The 23,753-nt window shown below is 45.2% G+C and overlaps 1 protein-coding gene across 1 annotated transcript in view; it reads left to right on the top strand.

The window, feature by feature from the left end:
• Window positions 1-6,877: 6,877 nt before the first annotated feature.
• fgfr3 (fibroblast growth factor receptor 3) overlaps window positions 6,878-23,753 on the top strand; it is a gene marked incomplete at both ends in the record, with an annotated part of 280,133 nt that continues 263,257 nt past the window's right edge. Inside the window, one exon of the mRNA XM_084181508.1 lies at window positions 6,878-7,022. Coding sequence (XP_084037634.1) covers window positions 6,878-7,022 — 145 coding nt within the window. The remainder of the gene's footprint in view (window positions 7,023-23,753) is intronic.

The raw sequence follows: 23,753 nt of genomic DNA, 5'->3' as shown, positions 1-23,753 counted from the left end.
ACATATGGAAGAAGGAACTCTGGTCAGATGAGACAAAAAATTTAGCTTTTTGGCCATCAAGGAAAATGCTATGTCTGACGCAAACCCAACACCGCTCATCACCCCGATAACACCATCCCCACAGTGAAGCATGGTGGTGGCAGCATCATGCTGCAGGGATGTTTTTCATCAGCAGGGACTGGGAAACTGGTCAGAATTGAAGGAATTATGGATGGCGCTAAATACAGGGAAATTCTTGAGGGAAACCTGTTTCAGTCTTCCAGAGATTTGAGACTGGGACGGAGGTTCACCTTCCAGCAGGACAAAGACCCTAAGCATACTGCTAAAGCAACACTCGAGTGATTTAAGAGGAAACATTTAAATGTCTTGAGAATCTGTGGTAGGACTTAAAGATTGGTATATACCAGCGGAACCCATCCAACTTGAAGGAGCTGGAGCAGTTTTGCCTTGAAGAATGGGCAAAAATCCCAGTGGCTAGATGTGCCAAGCTTTCTGTTTTTTGTCTTATTTCTTATTTGTTTCACAATAAAACATATTTTGTCATCTTCAAAGTGGTAGGTATGTTGTGTAAATCAAATGATACAAACCCCCAAGAAATCAATTTTAATTCCAGGTTGTAAGGCAACAAAATAGGAAAAATGCCAAGGGGGTTGAATACTTTCGCAAGCCACTGTACAGATATCATCCTTCATTACTTTCCAACCCCACCACCCCTTCCCTAATTGGAGTAAACTAGTGAACAACAGTGCTTAGGCCTCTACTTCCAGCTTATACATACTATACACATTTTATGGACACAGTCAATTTTACAATAATTATATTTTGTTTGTTTTTACTCCTGAACTTCCTCTACCCTCAACCTCTCTGATCATTTTCATGATGTCCATCCGGTTTGCTTCTATATGCCATATCTTTCTAACTGTGCTCTTTCACAAAAGTTCGTAACCTATAACCTATATACTTATTATGGACACAGTATGCTTTACATTAGTTATCTTGTTGTTATTAGTTGTTATTAGTCCCATCCTTCAACTCCATTCAACCCCTCCCATCTACTGTATCTCTTAACACCATCCGTATTGGATTTCTATTTGCCATATATTTTTCAACTGTACTGTGATGTTTCACAAAAGTTCTGAACCTTTCTATTCAAATCAAATCAAATCAAATCAAATTGTATTGGTCACATGCGCCGAATACAACAGGTGCAGACATTACAGTGAAATGCTTACTTACAGCCCTTAACCAACAGTGCATTTATTTTTAACAAAAAAAGTAAAAATAAAACAACAACAAAAAAAAGTGTTGAGAAAAAAAAGAGCAGAAGTAAAATAAAGTGACAGTAGGGAGGCTATATATACAGGGGGGTACCGTTGCAGAGTCAATGTGCGGGGGCACCGGCTAGTTGAGGTAGTTGAGGTAATATGTACATGTGGGTAGAGTTAAAGTGACTATGCATAAATAATTAACAGAGTAGCAGCAGCGTAAAAAGGATGGGGTGGGGGGGCAGTGCAAATAGTCCGGGTAGCCATGATTAGCTGTTCAGGAGTCTTATGGCTTGGGGGTAGAAGCTGTTGAGAAGTCTTTTGGACCTAGACTTGGCACTCCGGTACCGCTTGCCGTGCGGTAGCAGAGAGAACAGTCTATGACTAGGGTGGCTGGAGTCTTTGACAATTTTGAGGGCCTTCCTCTGACACCGCCTGGTATAGAGGTCCTGGATGGCAGGAAGCTTTGCCCCAGTGATGTACTGGGCCGTACGCACTACCCTCTGTAGTGCCTTGCGGTCGGAGGCCAAGCAGTTGCCATACCAGGCGGTGATGCAACCAGTCAGGATGCTCTCGATGGTGCAGCTGTAGAAGTTTTTGAGGATCTGAGGACCCAAGCCAAATCTTTTCAGTCTCCTGAGGGGGAATAGGCTTTGTCGTGCCCTCTTCACGACTGTCTTGGTGTGTTTGGACCATGATAGTTCGTTGGTGATGTGGACACCAAGGAACTTGAAGCTCTCAACCTGTTCCACTACAGCCCCGTCGATGAGAATGGGGGCGTGCTCAGTCCTCTTTTTTTTCCTGTAGTCCACAATCATCTCCTTTGTCTTGGTCACGTTGAGGGAGAGGTTGTTGTCCTGGCACCACACGGCCAGATCTCTGACCTCCTCCCTATAGGCTGTCTCATCGTTGTCGGTGATCAGGCCTACCACTGTTGTGTCGTCGGCAAACTTAATGATGGTGTTGGAGTCGTGCCTGGCCATGCAGTCATGGGTGAACAGAGAGTACAGGAGGGGACTGAGCACGCACCCCTGAGGGGCCCCCGTGTTGAGGATCAGTGTGGCAGATGTGTTGTTACCTACCCTTACCACCTGGGGGCGGCCCGTCAGGAAGTCCAGGATCCAGTTACAGAGGGAGGTGTTTAGTCCCAGGGTCCTTTGCTTAGTGATAAGCTTTGAGGGCACTATGGTGTTGAATGCTGAGCTGTAGTCAATTAATAGCATTCTCACGTAGGTGTTCCTCTTGTCCAGGTGGGAATGGGCAGTGTGGAGTGCAATAGAGATTGCACCATCTGTGGATCTGTTGGGGCGGTATGCAAATTGGAGTGGGTCTAGGGTTTCTGGGATAATGCTGTTGATGTGAGCCATGACCAGCCTTTCAAAGCACTTCATGGCTACAGACGTCAGTGCTACGGGTCGGTAGTCATTTAGGCAGGTTATATTAGAGTCCTTGAGCACGGGGACTATGGTGGTCTGCTTGAAACATGTTGGTATTACAGACTCAGTCAGGGACATGTTGAAAATGTCAGTGAAGACACTTGCCAGTTGGTCAGCACATGCTCGGAGTACACGTCCTGGTAATCCGTCTGGCCCTGCGGCCATGTGAATGTTGACCTGCTTAAAAGTCTTACTCACATCGGCTACGGAGAGCGTGATCACATAGTCATCCGGAACAGCTGGTGCTCTCATGCATGCTTCAGTGTTGCTTGCCTCGAAGCGAGCATAGAAGTGGTTTAGCTCGTCTGGTAGGCTTGTGTCACTGGGCAGCTCGCAGCTGTGCTTCCCTTTGTAGTCTGTAATAGTTTTCAAGCCCTGCCACATCCGACGAGCGTCAGAGCCAGTGTAGTACGATTCAATCTTAGTCCTGTATTGACTCTTTGCCTGTTTGATGGTTCGTCGGAGGTCATAGCGGGATTTCTTATAAGCGTCCGGGTTAGAGTCCCGTTCCTTGAAAGCGGCAGCTCTACCCTTTAGCTCAGTGCGGATGTTTCCTGTAATCCATGGCTTCTGGTTGGGGTATGTACGTACGGTCACTGTGGGGACGACATCATCGATGCACTTATTGTTTCTCATTCTCAAATAAACATTTTTGCTAAAAGTATTATTATATTATTGATCGATTGACTATGACTTTTCAGATCACCCTGTAATGCTATCTGCAGGGTTAGCTCCAGGTAGAGTTGGGATGATTATATCCAACATAACACATTCAGTTGTACACTGTATATCCACTGTAGCCTGCTACATAGGAATCATGGCGGAGTTGGTTCCTGTTTCAGTCAAACAAAAACACCCTGATGATTGGTTGACAATAGAGCCTCCCACAATGCAGGCGATGGCTGCAGGAGGAAGTTGGAGAAGAGTAACTGCAGAAACTTGAAGTCAAAACTTCATGACCTATATCACATGACCTTTATCACATGACCTTTATTACATGACCTTTATCACATGACCTTTATCACATCATTTTTGTAAAGTACATGCGGTCATCATGTAGGCGCAAGTCGGCCAATTTTTATCCTTATAATGCAACACACTTTGAAAGGCGGTGACCAGCGATGGTGATCCGCTGGAACGGACCCAGTATGTTCTGACTGACTGACTGACAGACAGGCACTAGCTGACTGACTGTTTGACTGACTGACTGACTGACAGACTGACTGACTGACTGACAGATAGACAGACTGGAACTAGCTGACTGACTGACTGACTGACTGGGACTAGCTGACTGACTGTTTGACTGACTGACTGACTGACTGACTGGGATTAGCTGACTGACTGACTGACTGACTGGGACTAGCTGACTGACTGACTGACTGGGCCTAGCTGACTGACTGACTGACTGACTGGGACTAGCTGACTGACTGTTTGACTGACTGACTGACTGACTGACTGACTGGGATTAGCTGACTGACTGACTGACTGACTGGGACTAGCTGACTGACTGACTGACTGACTGACTGGGACTAGCTGACTGACTGACTGACTGACTGACTGACTGACTGACTGGGACTAGCTGACTGACTGACTGACTGACTGGGACTAGCTGACTGACTGACTGACTGACTGACTGACTGACTGACTGGGACTAGCTGACTGACTGACTGAATGACTGACTGACTGACTGACTGACTGACTGACTGACTGACTGGGACTAGTTGACTGACTGACTGACTGACTGGGACTAGCTGACTGACTGACTGACTGACTGGGATTAGCTGACTGACTGACTGACTGACTGGGACTAGCTGACTGACTGACTGACTGACTGACTGGGCCTAGCTGACTGAATGACTGACTGACTGACTGACTGGGACTAGCTGACTGACTGACTGACTGACTGACTGGGACTAGCTGACTGACTGACTGACTGACTGGGACTAGCTGACTGACTGACTGACTGACTGACTGACTGGGACTAGCTGACTGACTGACTGACTGACTGGGACTAGCTGACTGACTGACTGACTGACTGACTGACAGACTGGGACTAGCTGACTGACTGGGACTAGCTAACTGACTGACTGACTGACTGACTGGGACTAGCTGACTGACTGACTGGGCCTAGCTGACTGACTGACTGAATGACTGACTGACTGACTGACTGACTGACTGGGATTAGCTGACTGACTGACTGACTGACTGGGACTAGCTGACTGACTGACTGACTGGGCCTAGCTGACTGACTGACTGACTGACTGACTGACTGACTGACTGACTGGGACTAGCTGACTGACTGACTGACTGACTGACTGACTGGGACTAGCTGACTGACTGACTGACTGACTGACTGACTGGGACTAGCTGACTGACTGACTGACTGACTGACTGACTGACTGACTGACTGACTGACTGGGACTAGCTGACTGACTGACTGACTGACTGACTGACTGACTGACTGACAGACTGACTGACTGGGACTAGCTGACTGACTGACTGACTGACTGGGACTAGCTGACTGACTGACTGACTGACTGGGACTAGCTGACTGACTGACTGACTGACTGACTGACTGGGACTAGCTGACTGACTGACTGACTGACTGGGACTAGCTGACTGACTGACTGACAGACTGGGACTAGCTGACTGACTGGGACTAGCTGACTGACTGACTGACTGACTGACTGACTGACTGGGACTAGCTGACTGACTGACTGACTGACTGGGACTAGCTGACTGACTGACTGACTGACTGACTGACTGGGACTAGCTGACTGACTGACTGACAGACTGAGACTAGCTGACTGACTGGGACTAGCTGACTGACTGACTGACTGACTGACTGACTGACTGGGACTAGCTGACTGACTGACTGACTGACTGGGACTAGCTGACTGACTGACTGACTGACTGACTGACTGGGACTAGCTGACTGACTGACTGACAGACTGAGACTAGCTGACTGACTGGGACTAGCTGACTGACTGACTGACTGACTGACTGGGACTAGCTGACTGACTGACTGACTGGGCCTAGCTGACTGACTGACTGACTGACTGACTGACTGACTGGGACTAGCTGACTGACTGACTGACTGACTGACTGACTGGGACTAGCTGACTGACTGACTGACTGACTGACTGGGACTAGCTGACTGACTGACTGACTGACTGACTGACTGACTGACTGGGACTAGCTGACTGACTGACTGACTGACTGACTGACTGACTGACTGACTGACTGGGACTAGCTGACTGACTGACTGACTGACTGACTGACTGACTGACTGACTGACTGACTGACAGACTGACTGACTGGGACTAGCTGACTGACTGACTGACTGACTGACTGACTGACTGACTGGGACTAGCTGACTGACTGACTGACTGACTGGGACTAGCTGACTGACTGACTGACTGACTGACTGACTGGGACTAGCTGACTGACTGACTGACTGACTGGGACTAGCTGACTGACTGACTGACAGACTGGGACTAGCTGACTGACTGGGACTAGCTGACTGACTGACTGACTGACTGACTGACTGACTGGGACTAGCTGACTGACTGACTGACTGACTGGGACTAGCTGACTGACTGACTGACTGACTGACTGACTGGGACTAGCTGACTGACTGACTGACAGACTGGGACTAGCTGACTGACTGGGACTAGCTGACTGACTGACTGACTGACTGACTGACTGACTGACTGGGACTAGCTGACTGACTGACTGACTGACTGACTGACTGACTGACTGACTGGGACTAGCTGACTGACTGACTGACTGACTGACTGACTGACTGACTGACTGACTGGGACTAGCTGACTGACTGACTGACTGACTGGGACTAGCTGACTGACTGACTGACTGACTGGGACTAGCTGACTGACTGACTGACTGGGACTAGCTGACTGACTGACTGACTGACTGACTGGGACTAGCTGACTGACTGACTGACTGACTGGGACTAGCTGACTGACTGACTGACTGGGACTAGCTGACTGACTGACTGACTGGGACTAGCTGACTGACTGACTGACTGACTGGGACTAGCTGACTGACTGACTGACTGTTCTCTCTGTGTTTCAGGACGGTGAGGGGTACATCCGGGGCCATTTCTATGGTAACGGAGGCAGTGGTTCTGTTGGATACCCATGATGCACCGGTACGATGCCTGAGTCTGCGACAGGCTTAGTATCTCGGCGTGTAGCTACGTTGACCAGAGGAATGGTTGCTGTGTGGTGTTCTCTCTGGCTCTCCCTCCTCTTCCCTCTCTCCGTCTCCACAGCCAGACTACCTACAGTCCTGCCCACAGGTAAATACACTGCTCTTTATCAATTTTCAATTCAATTCAATTTAAGGGCTTTATTGGCATGGGAAACGTGTGTTAACATTGCCAAAGCAAGTGAAGTAGATAGTAAACAAAAGTGAAATAAACAATAAATATTAACAGTAAACATTACACTCAAAAGTTTCAAAAGAATAAAGACATTTCAAATGTCATATTATGTATATATACAGTGTTGTAACAATGTGCAAATAGTTAAAGTACAAATGGGAAAATAAATAAACATAAATATGGGTTGTATTTACAATGGTGTTTGTTCTTCACTGGTTGCCCTTTTCTTGTGGCAACAGGTCACAAATCTTGCAGCTGTGATGGCACACTGTGGTTTTTCACCCAGTAGATAAGGGAGTTTATCAAAATTGGGTTTGTTTTCGAATTCTTTGTGGATCGCTGTAATCTGAGGGAAATATGTGTCTCTAATATGGTCATACATTTGGCAGGAGGTTAGGAAGTGCAGCTCAGTTTCCACCTCATTTTGTGGGCAGTGTGCACATAGCCTGTCTTCTCTTGAGAGCCAGGTCTGCCTACGGCGGCCTTTCTCAATAGCAAGGCTGTGCTCACTGAGTCTGTACATAGTCAAAGCTTTCCTTAAGTTTGGGTCAGTCACAGTGGTCAGGTATTCTGCCACTGTGTACTCTCTGTTTAGGGCCAAATAGCATTCTAGTTTGCTCAGTTTTTTGTTAATTCTTTCCAATGTGTCAAGTCATTCTCTTTTTATTTTCTCATGATTTGGTTGGGTCTAATTGTGTTGTTGTTGTTGTTGTCCTGGGGCTGTGTGGGGTCTGTTTGTGTTTGTGAACAGAGCCCCAGGACAAGCTTACTTAGGGGACTCTTCTCCAAGTTCATCTCTCTGTAGGTGATGGCTTTGTCATGGAAGGTTTGGGAATCGCTTCCTTTTAAGTGGTTATAGAATTTAACGGCTATTTTCTGGATTTTGATAATTAGCGGGTATTGGCCTAATTCTGCTCTGCATGCATTATTTGGTGTTTTACGTTGTACACGGAGGATGTTTTTGCAGAATTCTGCATGCAGAGTCTCAATTTGGTGTTTGTCCCATTTTGTGAATTCTTGGTTGGTGAGCGGACCCCAGACCTCAGAACCATAAAGGGCAATGGGTTCTATAACTGATTCAAGTATTTTTAGCCAGATCCTAATTGGTATGTCAAATTTTATGTTCCTTTTGATGGCATAGAAGGCCCTTCTTGCCTTGTCTCTCAGATCGTTCACAGCTGTCTAGATGGAATTTGTATTTGTGGTCCTGGCAACTGGACCTTTTTTGGAACACCATTATTTTTGTCTTACTGAGATTTACTGTCAGGGCCCAGGTCTGACAGAATCTGTGCAGAAGATCTAGGTGCTGCTGTAGGCCCTCCTTGGTTGGTGACAGAAGCACCAGATCATCAGCAAACAGAAGACATTTGACTTCAGATTCTAGTAGGGTGAGGCCGGGTGCTGCAGACTGTTCTAGTGCCCTCACCAATTCGTTGATATATATGTTGAAGAGGGTGGGGCTTAAACTGCATCCCTGTCTCACCCCACGGCCCTGTGGAAAGAAATGTGTGTGTTTTTTGCCAATTTTAACCGCACACTTGTTGTTTGTGTACATGGATTTTATAATGTCGTATGTTTTTCCCCCAACCCCACTTTCCATCAATTTGTATAGCAGACCCTCATGCCAAATTGAGTCAAAAGCTTTTTTGAAATCTACAAAGCATGAGAAGACTTTGCCTTTGTTTTGGTTTGTTTGTTTGTCAATTAGGGTGTGCAGGGTGAATACGTGGTCTGTCGTACGGTAATTTGGTAAAAAGCCAATTTGACATTTGCTCAGTACATTGTTTTCACTGAGGAAATGAACTAGTCTGCTGTTAATGATAATGCAGAGGATTTTCCCAAGGTTGCTGTTGACGCATATCCCACGGTAGTTATTGGGGTCAAATTTGTCTCCACTTTTGTGGATTGGGGTGATCAGTCCTTGGTTCCAAATATTGGGGAAGATGCCAGAGCTAAGGATGATGTTAAAGAGTTTAAGTATAGCTAATTGAAATTTGTGGTCTGTATATTTTATCATTTCATTGAGGATACCATCAACACCACAGGACTTTTTGGGTTGGAGGGTTTGTATTTTGTCCTGTAGTTCATTCAATGTAATTGGAGAATCCAGTGGGTTCTGGTAGTCTTTAATAGTTGATTCTAAGATTTGCATTTGATCATGTATATTTTTTTGCTGTTTGTTCTCTGTTATAGGGCCAAAAAGATTGGAGAAGTGGTTTACCCATACATCTCAGTTTTGGATAGATAGCTCTTCGTGTTGTTGTTTGTTTAGTGTTTTCCAATTTTCCCAGAAGTGGTTAGAGTCTATGGATTCTTCAATTACATTGAGCTGATTTCTGACATGCTGTTCCTTCTTTTTCCATAGTGTATTTCTGTATTGTTTTAGTGATTCACCATAGTGAAGGCGTAGGCTCAGGTTTTCTGGGTCTCTATGTTTTTGGTTGGATAGGTTTCTCAATTTCTTTCTTAGGTTTTTGCATTCTTCATCAAACCATTTATCACTGTTATTACTTTTCTTTGGTTTTCTGTTAGAGATGTTTAGATTTGATAGGGAAGCTGAGAGGTCAAATATACTGTTTAGGTTTTCTACTGCCAAGTTTACACCTTCACTATTACAGTGGAACGTTTTGTCCAGGAAGTTGTCTAGAATGGATTGAATTTGTTGTTTCTTAATTGTTTTTTGGTAGGTTTCAACAGTACTTTCCTTCCATCTATAGCATTTCTTAATATTATTCAGTTCCTTTGGCTTTGATGCCTCATGATTGAGTATTGCTCTGTTCAAGTAGACTGTGATTTTGCTGTGGTCTGATAGGGGTGTCAGTGGGCTGACTGTGAACGCTCTGAGAGACTCTGGGTTGAGGTCAGTGATAAAGTGGTCTACAGTACTACTGCCAAGAGATGAGCTATAGGTGTACCTACCATAGGAGTCCCCTCGAAGCCTACCATTGACTATGTACATACCCAGTGTGCGACAGAGCTGCAGGAGTCGTGACCCGTTTTTGTTGGTTATTTTGTCGTAGTTGTGCCTAGGGGGGCATATGGGGGAGGGAATGCTGTCACCTCCAGGTAAGTGTTTGTCCCCCTGTGTGCTGAGGGTGTCAGGTTCTTGTCCAGTTCTGGCATTTAGGTCGCCACAGACTAGTACATGTCCCTGGGTCTGGAAATGATTGATTTCCCCCTCCAGGATGGAGAGACTGTCTTCATTAAAGTATGGGGATTCTAGTGGGGGGATATAGGTAGCACACAGGAGGACATTTTTCTCAGTTGAGATAATTTCCTTTTGAATTTCTAACCAAATGTAAAATGTTCCTGTTTTGATTAATTTAATAGAGTGAGTTAGGTCTGCTCTATACCAAATTAGCATACCCCCTGAGTCCCTTCCCTGTTTCACACCTGGTAGTTTGGTGGATGGGACTACCAGCTCTCTGTAACCTAGAGGGCAACCAGTGGGTCCGTCTCCTCTATACCATGTTTCTTGTAGGATGACAATGTCTGTATTTCCGATTTCTTTGGTGAAGTCCAGATTCCTGCTCTTTAGGCCAAAGGCAGATGACCTCTGGCCTTGGATATTCCAGGATGAAATAGTGAAGGCTTTGTGTTCCATAAAGTGTCTAATGTTGTTATCTCTCTCTCTCTCTCTCTCTCTCTCTCTCTCTCTCTCTCTCTCTCTCTCTCTCTCTCTCTCTCTCTCTCTCTCTCTCTCTCTCTCTCTCTCTCTCTCTCTCTCTCTCTCTCTCTCTCTCTCTCTCTCTCTCTCTCTCTCTCTCTCTCTCTCTCTCTCTCTCTCTCTCTCTCTCTCTCTCTCTCTCTCTCTCTCTCTCTCTCTCTCTCTCTCTCTCCCTCTCTCTCTATGTATATACACTACTGTTCAAAAGTTTGGGGTCACTTAGAAATGTCCTTGTTTTCCATGAAAACATACATGAAATGAGTTTGAATAGGAAATATAGCAAAATGCATAGGAAATGTAGTCATTGACAATGTTAGAAATAATGATTTTTAATTGAAATAATAATAATGTCCTTCAATCTTTGCTTTCGTCAAAGAATACTCTATTTGCAGAAATTACACCCTTGCAGACCTTTGGCATTCTAGTTGTCAATTTGTTGAGGTAATCTGAAGAGATTTCACCCCATGCTTCCTGAAGCATCTCCCACAAATTGGATTGGCTTGATGGGCACTTCTTACGTACCATACGGTCAAGCTGCTCCCACAACAGCTCAATAGGGTTGAGATCCGGTGACTGTGCTGGCCACTACATTATAGACAGAATACCAGCTGACTGCTTCTTCCCTATATAGTTCTTGCATAGTTTGGAGCTGTGCTTTGGGTCATTGTCCTGTTGTAGGAGGAAATTGGCTCCAATCAAGCGCCGTCCACAGGGTATGGCATGGCGTTGCAAAATGGAGTGATAGCCTTCCTTCTTCAAGATCCCGTTTACCCTGTACAGCTCTCCCACTTAACCACCACCAAAGCACCCCCAGACCATCACATTTCCATGCTTGAAAAGCATCTTTTCATTTGGTCTGCGTCTCACAAATGTTCTTCTTTGTGATCCGAACACTTCAAACTTCGATTTTTCTGTCCATAACACTTTTTTCCAATCTTCCTCTGTCCAGTGTCTTGTTATTTTGCCCCTCTTAATCTTTTATTTTTATTGGCCAGTCTGAGATATGGCTTTTTCTTTGCAACTCTGCGTAGAAGGTCAGCATCCCGGAGTCGCCTCTTCACTGTTGAGGTTGAGATTGGTGTTTTGCAGGTACTATTTAATTAAGCTGCCAGTTGAGGACCTGTGAGGCGTCTGTTTCTTAAACTAGACACTCTAATGTATTTGTCCTCTTGCTCAGTTGTGCACCGGGGCCTCCCACTCCTCTTTCTATTCTGGTTAGAGCCAGTTTGCGCTGTTCTGTGAAGGGAGTAGTACACAGCGTTGTACGAGATCTTCAGTTTCTTGGCAATTTCTCGCATAGAATAGCCTTCATTTCTCAGAACAAGAATAGACTGACGAGTTTCAGAAGAAAGTTATTTGTTTTTGGCCATTTTGAGCCTGTAATCGAACCCACAATTGCTGATGCTCCAGAAACTCAACTAGTCTCAAGAAGTCCAGTTTTATTGCTTCTTAATCACCACAACAGTTTTCAGCTGTGCTAACATAATTGCAAAAGGTTTTTTTAATGATCAATTAGCCTTTTAAAATGATAAACTTGGACTAGCAAACACAACGTGCCATTGGAACACAGGACTGATGGTTGCTGATAATGGGCCTCTGTACGCCTACGTAGATATTCCATTAAAATTCAGCCATTTCCAGCTACAATAGCCATTTACAACATTAACAATGTCTACACTGTATTTCTGATCAATTTGATGTTATTTTAATGGACAAAAAAATTGCTTTTCTTTCGAAAACAAGGACATTTCTAAGTGACCCCAAACATTTGAACGGTAGTGTATATATATATATATATATATATATATATATATATATATATATATATATATCCACAGTATATATATATATATATATATATATATATATATATATATATATATATATATATATATATATATATATATATATATATAGTTCCAGTCAGAAGTTTGGACACACATACTCAATCAAGGGTTTTTCTTTATTTTTACTATAATAGTGAAGACATCAAAACCATGAAATAACACATATGGAATCATGTAGTAACCAAAATGGTGTTAAACAAATCAAAATATATGATATATTTCAGATTCTTCGAATAGCCACCCTTTGCCTTGATGACAGCTTTGCACGCTCTTGGCATTCTCTCAACCAGCTTCACCTGGAATGCTTTTCCAACAGTCTTGAAGGAGTTCCCACATATGCTGAGCACTTGTTGGCTGCTTTTCCTTCACTCTGCCGTCCGACTCATCCCAAACCATCTCAATTGTGTTGAGGTCGGGGGATTGTGGAGGCCAGGTCATCTGATGCAGCACTCCATCACTCTCCTTCTTGGTAAAATAGCCCTTACACAGCCTGGAGGTGTGTTGGGTCATTGTCCTGTTGAAAAACAAATGATAGTCCCACTAAGCCCAAACCAGATGGGATGGCATATCGCTGCAGAATGCTGTGGTAGCCATGCTGGTTAAGTGTGCCTTAAATTCTAAATACATCACAGACAGTGTCACCAGCAAAGCACCCGCACACCATAACACCTCCTCCTTCATGCTTTACGTTGGAAACTACACATGCTGAGATCATCCGTTCACCCACCCCTTGTCTCACAAAGACACTGCATTTGGAACCAAAAATCTCCAATTTGGACTCCAGACCAAAGGACAAATTTCCACTAGTCTAATGTCCATTGCTCGTGTTTCTTGGCCCAAGCAGGTCTCTTCTTCTTATTGGTGTCCTTTAGTAGTGGTTTCTTTGCAACAATTCGACCATGAAGGCCTGATTCACACAGTCCCCTCTGAACAGTTGATGTTGAGATGTGTCTGTGACTTGAACTCTGTGAAGCATTTATTTGGGCTGCAATTTCTGAGGCTGGTAACTCTAATGAACTTATCCTCTGCAGCAGAGGTAACTCTGGGTCTTCCATTCCTGTGGCGGTCCTCATGAGAGCCAGTTTCATCATAGCGCTTAATGGTTTTTGAGACTGCACTTGAAGAAACTTAGTAAGTTCTTGAAATGTTCCGTATTGACTGACCTTCATGTCTTAAAGTAATGGGCTGTCTTCTGTTTACCCCCTACTTTGTCACAACACAACTGATTCGCTCAAACACATTAAGATGGAAAGAAATTCCACAAATGTACTTTTAACAAGGCACACCTGTAATTGAAATGCATTCCAGGTGACTACCTCATGAAGCTGGTTGAGAGAATGCCAAGAGTGTGCAAAGCTGTCATCAAGGCAAAGGGTGGCTATTTGAAGAATCTCAAATATAAAATATATGTTGATTTGTTGAACACTTTTTTGGTTACTACATGATTCCATATGTGTTATTTCATAGTTTTGATGTCTTCACTATTATTCTACAAATAAAGAAAAACCCTTGAATGAGTAGGTTTGTCCAAATGATTGACTGGTAGTGTATAGATATATATATATTTATCTATCATTGATGAGAGAATGCCTACACAAATTCCTCAGAAAGTATCTTCCAAATGTCCGTCTGTCTCTCTGTACAGCTTGTCTGTCTTTCTGTACAGCGTGTTTCTTGTCTGACTAGCCTTCTCACTTCTTGAAATGTTTTTCCATTTTGTTCTGCTGACAACAACGTTTCATTTCACATGCTTTTAACTTCTACTTTCAAAAGGCCTACATTCAGTTGATATTCTTATGGTGCTTGTCATGGTGTTTGGTTGGTTGGTTAAGCTCCTCAGCATAGTGTGTTTCTGTACCTCCTGGCAGATCAGTCCAATAAAAACCTTTCAGTGTTTGCTTTCATCTCTTTCTCGTTGCACAAAAAACCAACACACACAGTCATCTGTTCTGAGACAACAGACACACACAGTCATCTGTTCTGAGACAACATACACACACAGTCATCTGTTCTGAGACAACAGACACACACAGTCATCTGTTCTGAGACAACAGACACACACAGTCATCTGTTCTGAGACAACACACACACACAGTCATCTGTTCTGAGACAACAGACATACACAGTCATCTGTTCTGAGACAACAGACACACACAGTCATCTGTTCTGAGACAACAGACACACACAGTCATCTGTTCTGAGACAACATACACACACAGTCATCTGTTCTGAGACAACAGACACACACAGTCATCGGTTCTGAGACAACAGACACACACAGTCATCTGTTCTGAGACAACATACACACACAGTCATCTGTTCTGAGACAACAGACACACACACACAGTCATCTGTTCTTAGACAACAGACACACATAGTAATCTGTTCTGAGACAACAGACACACACAGTCATGTGTTCGGAGACAACAGACACACACAGTCATCTGTTCTGAGACAACAGACACACACAGTCATCTGTTCTGAGACAACAGACATACACACAGTAATCTGTTCTGAGACAACAGACACACACAGTCATCTGATCTGAGACAACAGACATACACACAGTAATCTGTTCGGAGACAACAGACACACACAGTCATCTGTTCTGAGACAACAGACATACACACAGTCATCTGTTCTTAGACAACGGACACACATAGTAATCTGTTCTGAGACAACAGACACACACAGTCATCTGTTCTGAGACAACAGACACACAGTCATCTGTTCTGAGACAACAGACACACACAGTCATCTGTTCTGAGACAACTGACACACACAGTCATCTGTTCTGAGACAACTGACACACACAGTCATCTGTTCTGAGACAACTGACACACACAGTCATCTGTTCTGAGACAACTGACACACACAGTCATCTGTTCTGAGACAACTGACACACACAGTCATCTGTTCTGAGACAACTGACACACACAGTCATCTGTTCTGAGACAACAGACACACACAGTCATCTGTTCTGAGACAACAGACACACACAGTCATCTGTTCTGAGACAACTGACACACACAGTCATCTGTTCTGAGACAACTGACACACACAGTCATCTGTTCTGAGACAACAGACACACACTGTCATCTGTTCTGAGACAACATACACACACAGTCATCTGTTCTGAGACAACAGACACACACAGTCATCGGTTCTGAGACAACAGACACACACAGTCATCTGTTCTGAGACAACATACACACACAGTCATCTGTTCTGAGACAACAGACACACACACACAGTCATCTGTTCTTAGACAACAGACACACATAGTAATCTGTTCTGAGACAACAGACACACACAGTCATCTGTTCGGAGACAACAGACACACACAGTCATCTGTTCTGAGACAACAGACACACACAGTCATCTGTTCTGAGACAACAGACATACACACAGTAATCTGTTCTGAGACAACAGACACACACAGTCATCTGATCTGAGACAACAGACATACACACAGTAATCTGTTCGGAGACAACAGACACACACAGTCATCTGTTCTGAGACAACAGACATACACACAGTCATCTGTTCTTAGACAACAGACACACATAGTAATCTGTTCTGAGACAACAGACACACACAGTCATCTGTTCTGAGACAACAGACACACAGTCATCTGTTCTGAGACAACAGACACACACAGTCATCTGTTCTGAGACAACTGACACACACAGTCATCTGTTCTGAGACAACTGACACACACAGTCATCTGTTCTGAGACAACTGACACACACAGTCATCTGTTCTGAGACAACTGACACACACAGTCATCTGTTCTGAGACAACTGACACACACAGTCATCTGTTCTGAGACAACTGACACACACAGTCATCTGTTCTGAGACAACAGACACACACAGTCATCTGTTCTGAGACAACAGACACACACAGTCATCTGTTCTGAGACAACTGACACACACAGTCATCTGTTCTGAGACAACTGACACACACAGTCATCTGTTCTGAGACAACAGACACACACAGTCATCTGTTCTGAGACAATATACACACACAGTCATCTGTTCTGAGACAACAGACACACATAGTAATCTGTTCTGAGACAACAGACACACACAGTCATCTGTTCTTAGACAACAGACATACATAGTAATCTGTTCTGAGACAACAGACACACACAGTCATCTGTTCTGAGACAACAGACACACACAGTCATCTGTTCTGAGACAACAGACACACACAGTCATCTGTTCTGAGACAACAGACACACACAGTCATCTGTTCTGAGACAACTGACACACACAGTCATCTGTTCTGAGACAACTGACACACACAGTCATCTGTTCTGAGACAACTGACACACACAGTCATCTGTTCTGAGACAACAGACACACACAGTCATCTGTTCTGAGACAACTGAGACACACAGTCATCTGTTCTGAGACAACAGACACACACAGTCATCTGTTCTGAGACAACAGACACACACAGTCATCTGTTCTGAGACAACTGACACACACAGTCATCTGTTCTGAGACAACTGACACACACAGTCATCTGTTCTGAGACAACTGACACACACAGTCATCTGTTCTGAGACAACTGACACACACAGTCATCTGTTCTGAGACAACAGACACACACAGTCATCTGTTCTGGGGATGACTTATTATAGCAGTAGGCTAGCAGTGGGGATGACTGAGGATAGCCAGTGGGGATGACTGAGGGTAGCCAGTGGGGATGACTGAGGATAGCCAGTGGGGATGACTGAGGATAGCCAGTGGGGATGACTGAGGATAGCCAGTGGGGATGACTGAGGATAGCCAGTGGGGATGACTGAGGATAGCCAGTGGGGATGACTGAGGATAGCCAGTGGGGATGACTGAGGATAACCAGTGGCGATGACTGAGGATAGCCAGTGGGGATGACTGAGGATAACCAGTGGGGATGACTGAGGATAGCCAGTGGGGATGACTGAGGATAGCCAGTGGGGATGACTGAGGATAACCAGTGGTGGAAAAAGTACCCAACTGTCATACTTGAGTAAACGTAAAGATACCTTAATAGAAAATGACTCAAGTAAAAGTGAAAGTCACCCTGTAAAATAATACTTGAGTAAAGGTCTAAAAGTATTTGGTTTTAAATATACTTAAGTATCAAAAGTAAATGTAATTGCTCAAATATACTTAAGGATCAAATGTAAAAGAAAATATATACATCTTTTCAAATTCCTTATATTAAGCAAACCAGACGGCACCATTATCTTGTTTGTTTTTAATTTGCGGATAGCCAGCAGACATCATTTACAAACGAAACATGTGTGTTTAGTGAGTCCATCAGATCAGAGGCAGTAGGGATAACTGATGATAGCAGTGGGGATGACTGATGATAGCAGTAGTCTAGAAGTGGGGATGACTGATGATAGCAGTAGTCTAGAAGTGGGGATGACTGATGATAGCAGTGGGGATGACTGATGATAGCAGTAGTCTAGAAGTGGGGATGACTGAGGCTAGCAGTGGGGATGACTGATGATAGCAGTGGGGATGACTGATGATAGCAGTGGGGATGACTGATGATAGCAGTGGGGATGACTGATGATAGCAGTAGTCTAGAAGTGGGGATGACTGAGGCTAGCAGTGGGGATGACTGATGATAGCAGTAGTCTAGAAGTGGGGATGACTGATGATAGCAGTAGTCTAGAAGTGGGGATGACTGAGGCTAGCAGTGGGGATGACTGATGATAGCAGTGGGGATGACTGATGATAGCAGTGGGGATGACTGATGATAGCAGTAGTCTAGAAGTGGGGATGACTGAGGCTAGCAGTGGGGATGACTGATGATAGCAGTGGGGATGACTGATGATAGCAGTGGGGATGACTGATGATAGCAGTAGTCTAGAAGTGGGGATGACTGAGGCTAGCAGTGGGGATGACTGATGATAGCAGTAGTCTAGAAGTGGGGATGACTGATGATAGCAGTGGGGAGGAATGATGATAGCAGTGGGGAGGAATGATGATAGCAGTAGTCTAGAAGTGGGGATGACTGATGATAGCAGTAGTCTAGAAGTGGGGATAACTGAGGCTAGCAGTGGGGATGACTGATGATAGCAGTGGGGATGACTGATGATAGCAGTGGGGAGGAATGATGATAGCAGTGGGGATGACTGATGATAGCAGTGGGGAGGAATGATGATAGCAGTGGGGATGACTGATGATAGCAGTGGGGAGGAATGATGATAGCAGTGGGGATGACTGATGATAGCAGTGGGGAGGAATGATGATAGCAGTGGGGATGACTGATGATAGCAGTGGGGAGGAATGATGATAGCAGTGGGGATGACTGATGATAGCAGTGGGGAGGAATGATGATAGCAGTGGGGATGACTGATGATAGCAGTAGTCTAGAAGTGGGGATAACTGAGGCTAGCAGTGGAGATGACTGAGGCTAGCAGTAAAAATGCTAACTTACGGGTCCTTCCCAACAATGCAGACAGGGAGTAAACAACAGGTGTAGACTAACAGTGAAATGCTAACTTACGGGTCCTTCCCAACAATGCAGACAGGGAGTAACATAGCTATATACAGGGAGTACCAGTACTGAGTTGATGTGCAGGGGTACGAGGTAATAACATGGCTATATACAGGGAGTACCAGTACTGAGTTGATGTGCAGGGGTACGAGGTAATAACATGGCTATATACAGGGAGTACCAGTACTGAGTTGATGTGCAGGGGTACGAGGTAAGAACATGGCTATATACAGGGAGTAGCAGTACTGAGTTGATGTGCAGGGGTACGAGGTAATAACATGGCTATATACAGGGAGTAGCAGTACTGAGTTGATGTGCAGGGGTACGAGGTAAGAACATGGCTATATACAGGGAGTAGCAGTACTGAGTTGATGTGCAGGGGTACGAGGTAAGAACATGGCTATATACAGGGAGTAGCAGTACTGAGTTGATGTGCAGGGGTACGAGGTGATAGCATGGCTATATACAGGGAGTACCAGTACTGAGTCGATGTGCAGGGGTACGAGGTAATAACATAGCTATATACAGGGAGTACCAGTACTGAGTCGATATACAGGGGGTACGAGGTAATAACATGGCTATATACAGGGAGTACCAGTACTGAGTCGATATACAGGGGGTACCAGGTAATAACATGGCTATATACAGGGAGTACCAGTACTGAGTCGATATACAGGGGGTACCAGGTAATAACATGGCTATATACAGGGAGTACCAGTACTGAGTCGATATACAGGGGGTACGAGGTAAGAACATGGCTATATACAGGGAGTAGCAGTACTGAGTTGATGTGCAGGGGTACGAGGTAAGAACATGGCTATATACAGGGAGTAGCAGTACTGAGTTGATGTGCAGGGGTACGAGGTAAGAACATGGCTATATACAGGGAGTAGCAGTACTGAGTTGATGTGCAGGGGTACGAGGTAAGAACATGGCTATATACAGGGAGTAGCAGTACTGAGTCGATGTGTAGGGGGTACGAGGTAATTGAGGTAATATGTACATATACAGTAGGTAGGGGTAAAGTGACTAGGCAACAGGATAGATAAACGGCAGCAGTGTATGTGATGAGTCATAGTGCAAAAACTGTCAATGCAGGTAGCTATTGGTTAACTATTTAACTAACAATTTAGCAGTTTTATGGCTTGGGGGTAGAAACTGTTAAGGGTCCTGTTGGTTTCATACTTGGTGCATCGGTACTGCTTGCTGTGCGGTAGCAGAGAGAACAGCCTGACTTGGGTGGCTGGAGTCTTGACAATTTTTAGGGCCTTCTTCTGACACTGCTTGGTATAGAGGTCCTGCATGGCAGGGAGTTCGGCCCCAGTGATGTACTGGGCCGTACGCACTACCCTCTAGCGCCTTGCAGTCGGATGCCAAGTAGTTGCTGTACCAAGCAGAGATGCAGCCAGTGAAGATGCTCTCAACGGTGCAGCTGTAGAATGTTTTGAGGATCTGAGGGCCCATGCCAAATCTTTTCAGTCTCCTGAGGGGGAAGAGGTGTTGTAGTGACGTCTTCATGACTGTGTTGGTGTGTGTGGACCATGGTAATTTACATTTACATTTACATTTTAGTCATTTAGCAGACCCTCTTATCCAGAGCGACTTACAGTTAGTGAGTGCGTACATTTACCCAAGTGATGTGGACGACGAAGAACTAGAAGTTCTCTACCCACTACAGCCCCGTCAATGTGGATGGGGGCGTGTTCGGCCCTCTGTTTCCTGTAGTCCACGATCAGCTCCTTTGTCTTTCTGACGTTGAGGGAGAGGTTGTTGTCCTGGTACCACATTGCCAGGTCTCTGACCTCCTCCCTATAGGTTGTCTCATCGTCTTCAGTGATCAGGCCTACCACTGTTGTGTTGTCAGCAAACTTAATTATGGTGTTGGAGTCGTGCCTGGCCACGCAGCCGTGGGTGAACAGGGAGTACAGGAGGGGACTAAGCAAGCACCCCTGAGGGGCCCCCGTGTTGAGAATCAACGTGGCAGATGTTGTTGCCTACCCTTACCACCTGGGGGTGGCCCGTCAGGAAGTCCAGGATCCAGTTGCAGAGGGAGGTGTTTAGTCCCAGGGTCCTTAACTTAGTGATGAGCTTTGTGGGCACTATGATGTTGAACACTGAGCTGTAGTCAATGAACAACATTCTCACATAGGTGTTCCTTTTGTCCAGGTGAGAAAGGGCAGTGTGGAGTGCGATTGAGATTGCGTCATCTGTGGATCTGTTGGGGCGGTATGTGAATTGGAGTGGGTCTAGTGTTTCCGGGATGATGGTGTTGATGTGAGCCATGACCAGCCTTTCAAAGCACTTTTGTATGGACTTGGGGACTGTGAAGAGACCTCTGGTGGCATGTCTTGTGGGGTATGCATGGGTGTCTGAGCTGTGCGCCAGTAGTTCAAACAGACAGCTCGGTGCGTTCAACATGTCAATACCTCTTATAAATACAAGGAGTGATGAAGTCAATCTCTCCTCCAGTTTGAGCCAGAGAAGATTGACATGCATATTATTAATGTTAGCTCTCAGTGTACATCCAAGGGCCAGCCGTGCTGCCTTCTTCTGAGCCAATTGCAATTTTCCTAAGTCCCTTTTTGTGGCACCTGACCACACGACTGAACAGTTGTCCAGGTGCAACAAAACTAGGGCCTGTAGGATTTGGCTTGTTGATAGTGCTGTTAAGAAGGTAGAGCAGCGCTTTATTATGGACAGACTTCTCCCAATCTTAGCTACTGATGTATCTGTCACGCCTGCTCCCGTTCCCCCTCCCTGGTGCTCGAGGGCGCCAGGCTGCCCATCATTACGCACACCTGTCACCATCTTTACGCTCATCGGCGCTCATTGGACTCACCTGGACTCCTTCCCTTTGTTAATGGTCCCCCATATCTGTCTGTTCCTCTGTTTGATCCCTGTGTCAGCATTGATGTTGTTTTGTTTCCCCTGTCCGGACGCTGTCCGTGTTTTGTTTCATGTTTATATTAAACATTCACTCCCTGTACCTGCTTCTCGTCTCCCAGCATCGGTCATTAAAGTATCAATATGTTTGACCATGAGAGTTTACAATCCAGGGTTACTCCAAGCAGTTTAGTCACCTCAACTTGCTCAATTTCCACATTATTTATTACAATATTTAGTTGAGGTTTAGGCTTTAGTCGATGATTTGTCCTAAATACAATGATTTTAGTGGACTTCTTGCTAGGGCACCGCCTCAGTGCTAACAGTATAAATCTGGTTCATAGGCACATGATTACTGCATACAATAGCTGTAGGATCAGCAGAGGCGTTCAGGGCAGTTAGAGGGACATAAATTAGGTTATGCCCCTGGTATAATGTACATTTGCTGAAGCATCATGACAACTCAGCGTCACAATGGTAGGGATTATCTGAGCTGGGCTTTGGGTCATTGATAAGTCATTGTCTCAACACAGCCTTATAATGCTGTGAAAGGATCCAGGAACCCAAATGATTTGGGTGGATCCCATCCTCCTTATAAAACGTGTTTTGTTTCCAAAAGGTATCGAAATTGTCATCAAAAGTTACTCCCATTGAGCTGCAATAATCACGTAGCCATTTGTGAATAGAAATAATCCTGCTAAAGTGTTCAATGCCACGATTCAGAGAGGGCACAGGGCAAGATATGATGGATATTTTATTTGTGTCTAGCAGAGAGTCAATCAGCTCTTCAAAATCCAGTTTCAACTGTTCAGAGCTGCCCTTCATAATGTAATTAAAACAATAGAATAGATTTCCATGTCCTGACGTAGTACATTCGGGAGCAGCTTAGTAATGTATTTACTAGAGCTCTGGGATAGGACATTGGTCATTCAGCATCAGCAGCAGCATTAACATGACTGAGGCCTGGACTCTGGATCTGTTGGCCTCTGGCCTCGTGTTCTCTGGGAAATGGTCTATCTAATACTGGCTGACTCTGGATCTGTTGGCCTCTGGCCTCGTGTTCTCTGGGAGCTGGTCTATCTAATACTGGCTGACTCTGGATCTGTTGGCCTCTGGCCTCGTGTTCTCTGGGAGCTGATCTATCTAATACTGGCTGACTCTGGATCTGTTGGCCTCTGGCCTCGTGTTCTCTGGGAGCTGGTCTATCTAATACTGGCTGACTCTGGATCTGTTGGCCTCTGGCCTCGTGTTCTCTGGGAGCTGGTCTATCTAATACTGGCTGACTCTGGATCTGTTGGCCTCTGGCCTCGTGTTCTCTGGGAGCTGGTCTATCTAATACTGGCTGACTCTGGATCTGTTGGCCTCTGGTCTTGTGTTCTCTGGGAGCTGGTCTATCTAATACTGGCTGACTCTGGATCTGTTGGCCTCTGGCCTCGTGTTCTCTGGGAGCTGGTCTATCTAATACTGGCTGACTCTGGATCTGTTGGCCTCTGGCCTCGTGTTCTCTGGGAGCTGGTCTATCTAATACTGGCTGACTCTGGATCTGTTGGCCTCTGGCCTCGTGTTCTCTGGGAAATGGTCTATCTAATACTGGCTGACTCTGGATCTGTTGCCTCTGGCCTCGTGTTCTCTGGGAGCTGGCTTGTCTAATACTGGCTGACTCTGGATCTGTTGGCCTCTGGCCTCGTGTTCTCTGGGAGCTGGTCTATCTAATACTGGCTGACTCTGGATCTGTTGGCCTCTGGC

This window comes from Coregonus lavaretus (genome assembly GCF_964263955.1).
Source record: "Coregonus lavaretus genome assembly, chromosome: 18".
Lineage (NCBI taxonomy): Eukaryota > Metazoa > Chordata > Actinopteri > Salmoniformes > Salmonidae > Coregonus > Coregonus lavaretus.
This window is presented reverse-complemented; position numbering and strand designations above follow the sequence as displayed.